Source organism: Varroa destructor, unplaced genomic scaffold, assembly GCF_002443255.2.
Source record: "Varroa destructor unplaced genomic scaffold, Vdes_3.0 BEIS01000001.1, whole genome shotgun sequence".
NCBI lineage: Eukaryota > Metazoa > Arthropoda > Arachnida > Mesostigmata > Varroidae > Varroa > Varroa destructor.
In genome coordinates, this window is record NW_019211454.1 from 76,058,769 (window position 1) to 76,064,768 (window position 6,000).

The 6,000-nt window shown below is 38.8% G+C and overlaps 1 protein-coding gene across 13 annotated transcripts in view; it reads right to left on the reverse strand.

Moving 5' to 3' along the window:
- LOC111252518 (uncharacterized) overlaps positions 1-6,000 on the reverse strand; it is a 63,922-nt gene that overhangs the window by 18,418 nt on the left and 39,504 nt on the right. For 5 of the 13 annotated variants that reach the window (XM_086982902.1, XM_086982903.1, XM_086982895.1 and 2 more), the window contains exon 7: positions 740-811. In XM_086982902.1, the coding sequence (XP_086839028.1) occupies positions 740-811 (72 nt within the window). Of the gene's footprint in view, positions 1-151; positions 412-614; positions 812-1,259; positions 1,485-6,000 lie in introns of those variants that run through there. The other 8 variants (XM_086982849.1, XM_086982862.1, XM_086982859.1 and 5 more) reach the window with 4 other exon arrangements.

Genomic DNA, 6,000 nt, shown 5'->3' on the forward strand with positions numbered 1-6,000 from the left:
CTCGATAACTTTTTGGATAATTCATTTGTTTACATAAACCCTATGCAACGTGACATAGCCTTAAAGTACAGTTAGCCTGTACAAACCAGTGTAAAAGCCTTTCGTTCTTCAAGGTAAAGTGTTTTGGGATCGATTATTAGGCAAGCCGCACCTTAAGGAATGGTGGTGAAAGAGCACAGTTTCGTCGTGAATTCCCAGCTCAAAGCAACGACTTTACCGTACGACGCCAAAGATCGACAGCTAAATTTCGATTCAGTTGTTAAATAGTCTTGATGATTTGCTATATTAAAGCGATTTGAGAACTCTGAGTGTTGCCCATTATCGACTTAGCCAGTTTTCTTTCATCTTTCCACAAGCCGTCCTTGGTGGGTAGATTCTGTAGTACAAACTGGGTTCGGAGCTTGCGTAATACTTGAACACATATTGTCGTAAAATAATTCCGCAACTGTTAGACTGAATCTCGCTTCTTTATGCCATGCGTATTATCTATTAAATATCTTATATTCGCAGAAGACAAAGGTGATTTGACTTCAGTATCCTCTACTTCTAGTAAACACCCATAACAATCCACCTACAATGATCTTCACAACTGTAAATATATAGTAATACCTTACCTTAATGCCAATAGGGCGCGTTTCAGCTCCGAACTGACATTGGGCCAATTTATAGATTGAGAGAGTAGGCAACAAAAAATTGGCACAGGTTAATCCGAGGATAATATCATCAAGTCCTAACTCACTTGAACGATCGCAAGATCCTGGGAAAAGCAAACTCAATAGAGTGACAGCATCCAAAATCTCCGCAGAGGCATCTGATAAATTCAAAACGGACAAACAAGAAAGATTAGCGACCTATGTTCAGCCTTAATCAAAACGTTTGCAGCGACTTCTACCTGCAACTGTGAATTATCGTTGATCTACGGCATAATCTATTACGCTCTTTTTCCAAATGACCTGTAATAAGTTTTCGCTGAATTTTACTGCAAGCTCTTAAACTCGATTTTAAGTACTCTTATTATTATTAAACTTATTATTGAACAGGGCTTCTTGTACGTCAAGCTATCGCGGCACTGCATGCCGCACGATTTATCTACAATATAATTTAAAATAGTGTTTCTAATGTTTTTGCCTCAAATTAAATTAAATCAATTACCGGACTTTTGTTCAGGTCATTTACTTATTTTAAGACTAAACAACTTTTCTAACAGAAATATATTGTTCATTTATTTAACATTTTAACAAGAAGGACGATGCGAATGATTTTTGCTGGATTAATTTATGTACCCTTAGCAGTTGAATGTGTTCACTTTATTAAATACAGTTTCCCATAATAAACTATAATTCGATGGAGTGAAGTTGGAATTATATGGCGGACGAACAAAACACCTTCAGAAACCGAGAACCAATCGTACGTAACTGTTTAGGTAACTCCACCTATGGTACCAGAAGTCTTGTAGGAAACCCATCTTGCACCTCCAGTCGTCGCTGAAGCCGGAAAAGATCAAGATTTATTCTTAGAAATTAAATGGCACGCCAATACAGGCTAATGTAAATGCCGGTTGTTGGCCTAGTAAAACAAGTAATGATTTAGCGAATTCTTTGGCATACGGACGGATCCGACCGGTCTAGTCTCATGTTAAGCGGACTCGTAATCTCTAGGAAACCCAGCAAGCCAAGAAGAAAATTATATGCTAAATACTGTCATTTTGATTCTCCGTCTTCTTTCGAGTATAATTGCACGACCGTAGTTAGAAGCTGAACAAACTTGACCCACATTACCGAGACTTCAATGCTCGGGTGTATGAAAGTACCGCTTTTCTATAACCTAATGCATTTTCCCCAGCGGCAAACCAAGTAGAACAGAAATTTAACCTAAACGGATTTCATGATCTAGCTAGTAGTCCTTACACGAGTATGTTTTACAATGAAAGGGACTCCAGTACATGGTTAACAATAAGTAAAGAATTCGTTTTATGTATTAGTTTTGTCACTGGGCAAGCATTCGTTAGGCACAAGCCCAGTGTGCTGATTAGAACTAGATTAAGCAAAAATCCAATGACTAAGTGGGCTTGTGGCGAGTATCGAGCAGGCACAATCGAAACACTCGAGCAAAAATATGCTTGATTGTTGATTTACAGCTAAATGATTGCATATGGGATCGGCAGCTTAGATAGATACCTTGAAATCGAGGCTCCTACCGAAGTTTCTACGAATTCTAAATGTAGTGTACATAGCCGTAGATCTTTTCAACTGGTGGAGTTCAATAGGAGTTTGCTACGAAGGCTGTTCGACGGGAAAACCAACATCAAACACCTCTGGGCATAAGAAAAATATATCTCGGTACGTTCACGCCAGGTCGAGACGTTACTTATTGGCCTTTGAATATGTTTGACTTGTCTAAATTCTGTTACAGCTAGTTAGCTGACAGCTTGGTAGTTGGGCGAAATACAGAAACCCATATTAGAAGCTTCGCAGTACACCGAAGTTGTACCTTTAGAAAAGTCTGGGTCGCTTTATTATATATGAAAATGTTGTAAAATTGCGTAAATCGATCATAAAGTTTTAAGCTTCATGGATTTTCGTTGTTGGTACAATATCTATGCTACAGATCTGAATCGCAAATGAGCCAAGCAGCACATTATAAAATGTGATATTTCCCACGGTTAGTCACAAACTAAAAAAAGCTCCTACGATGGTTTCCACGTAAGAGAAACGTAAATGCGCCTGAACTCGCGTGTGCTTGATACACAGTAATTAACCCGTCTGTTCTGGATGGCGCACTTAAAATACAACATGTAAAGCACGGAGCACTAATAACAGTTAATTTAGACTGCACATAAAATATAATTCCTTAATCTAGAAACACGCACATGTTATGCGGTCTCACGATTTCTATTTCACTCTTGTCTTTCATTGAAAGCAGTTATAATACGCACTTCGCTTCTTTGCAAAGACCCAATAGAGGAAACGTCATTTTATTTTCTAATGTTTGTTTTAGTCTATCGTTATATATGTCGTACGAGTAAATCACATTAATGCCGATAGAAGTGCGTCATCACTACAGCACACAGTATACTATTTACTGAAAACTGAAATTTTATTTTGTTTTTGCAAAATATGCTTTGCCATCCAAACCCTAGAGGAGAGCAGTGAGACCACTTGAGCTCATTTTCGTTCCCTTCACATCGTGAACAAAGTAAAAGCTTCTGCTGCCCTTTATTTACATTTACCAAACGTTTGTATCTCGCTCGTGTAGCTTAAGTTACGCACACATCTAAAGATGTCTTTTGAAATACAGTGGTTGCAGAGTGCGCTACGAAAAAGCACTGGCAGATTTGTCCAGGTTGGGCAACGTAAAAGTTACCAGGATGCGTATAGTACCTGTAACGGTATTCATCTACGCCTGAAACTGGCAGCGTTAAAGTAATAATTAACATTACATATGCTTCTCTTCTCAAGTGTGACGAGCTACAATTGGTACCATCAAAATTTCATAAAGTAATCTAATGAACATTGAGATGATATAGATCGCACATAAGTGGTCTGAAGTATTTTATGCAAACATTAAAGGCCCAAGATGCTAACTTAATCGCAGTGTGAAACTTCAATAAGTTTACTTCCGACATAAATGCGGAACTTCTTAACTCCCTATTTTTGGAATGAAAATATGATTCGAGTATTATATACTGCATAGCAAAAATATAGTCCAGGGGTTGGACCCGAGCTGCAAACACTACCAGATAACTCACTTTTGAACATTGCTAAGAATCAAATAACGTCCAACCCTTCCAAAGGCACCGCCGTACTGCTAGGGGCAATGCGTTCCACTAAATGGAAAAGGAGAGAAAAAAGAAACACAGGCAGTGGCGCGGTGCGACTAAGTTAGGCCTTAATCAACGGCGTCCATTCGTGGAGTCGCCGATACAGGACTAATACCTTTTTATGCGGTATGGGCTAACAGTGTAGAATATTCCAGCACAATAGCCTTTGTTTAGGGATTGTTGATGACAAACGCAACGGATTAATTCTATAAACTGAAGCAGAAAGTGAACATAGTCAGTTTAGCCTTTCTTTGGCAAATACTAACATCAAAGCCACGGGGCGCTTATATTCTTAAATCAGCTAAAGGCAAAATTTAGAGCTTAAAGCTAAGGTACGATGACAGGCCGTTGGTACGGTAGCAGACCGCATTGCCTGACCTACACCTGGCTAACAAAAGTTAACGATATTCGCTGGAGTCCATGTTAATATCACAGTGACAAGGGCAGCACCTACGTTGAAAGTTATTAATAATATTATCGATATTTTGAAGACTTACAGCGTCATCCAGATCGTGCAAATAAACTAAAAAATCCATTATCAATGCTCACCACATAAAACCGACCGAACGGTCACATTTAATCGTCTCGATTGGCCCGTGGAGGTATATTGCAGCATGAAAACACACAGGGTCTTACCATGTGTTAATTAACTCTTACTCGAAAGTTGTTTTACAAAGGAGCAAGCTTCAACTCGACTGTCTCAGCTCGCAGGAGTTCAGCGCTGTCTGACCCAATAGATCGACACCTCTATAGAGGGAAAGCTAGTATGAGTGATCAAAAAAAAAATTGAGATTGTTTGACCACACAACGCAATAAGCGCTTTTACGTATAAAAATGGAATAATAGGATTGGGGACTTTTATTTATTTATAAAGCAGCCAGCCTAAAACATAACATACAGGTAGCCGCCACCTCGAATGGCTGAATTGAAGAGTAATTTCTCGAATGATTTTGTTAGACTCAATTAAAATTACCAAGTTTACTTTTTCAAACGAGACTATGGAGTACTCTAGTAGTTGGGACTACGTTGAAGTTCAGCAACGCTAAAAGGAAAACTTGTTTATATTCCGAAAATATTGCGGCGTTGAGAGGCATTTTATACAATCTTATTCTGCACACGTCGAAACAAAATTGATAAAAGGTGCATCTATACAGGGATATGAAGTATATATTCTGATATAACAAAGGAACCACAGAATTATTGTGAACTGCTTCCTTAATAGCCTGTTAACGTAAATGGGATATCGTGCTAACGTGTAACAATAAAGCATTTTTTGGCACAACGTAATTCGGGATCTTATCTTTCCCTTCGATCTGCCATATACTAAAACGAAATGCCGTTAATGGCCTTTTCCATTTATTTTGTGTCCTCTCTATTCCTGAATCCTTATACCTAACGTGATAAAAGTGCCTCTTCAGGTAATGCCTAGTTTTTGGCGACGCGCCACTGTACGAATACTGCATACAAAACAAGGCCTTGAGACAAGCCTCGAGGAACCCCCAAGGATTTGGTAGCTCGATCAGAAAGAGTCAGCCACCTTGACCAAACGGATTCAAGTGTTATTAAGTGACCTTTATGCGTAGAAATGCGATGTTCTTAAGGAGAATGTGATGGCCTTTTAGTTTCATGTACAGGTTTTTAAAGTATGTTAATAGTGTAACGACTTTCGGAGTGTCTTCGACAAATTCATTGTGGATCAAGGAGGACTATCCTATCTAGCACGTTTAGGCGCTTGCTTGCGTTTGAACAAAGATTTTGTTTTCTCTATTCTTTTTTTAAAGTTAAAGGAATTGCAGCCCCAGTTTACCAATCGATAAAATAGGCCTAAACATAGCAATGCGGAATAAAGCAACAACAATCTTCGAAAATACCTGGAATCACTTCTAAAAGTAGAGTTTCAGTGGAAAAATAGCTATTGCCAGTCCATGAGCACCAAATCAAGGGTGGTTGCTTTACAATCGGCTTGTATAAAACTTAAACACTGCATGATGCTAGATGCTCATCAATACTCGTGATCAAATTGTCAGTATCATTAGAAATAAGGTCTAGGAAAGCTTTAAGTGGTCGGTGTATCAGCGAGTTGTGTGAACAGCTTTCTATTCATGAGTACTATTACATTCACTACGGTTGATCATTGCCGTAGAGTACGCGATCTTTCTCAGCAGCTCCTACAGCGATTG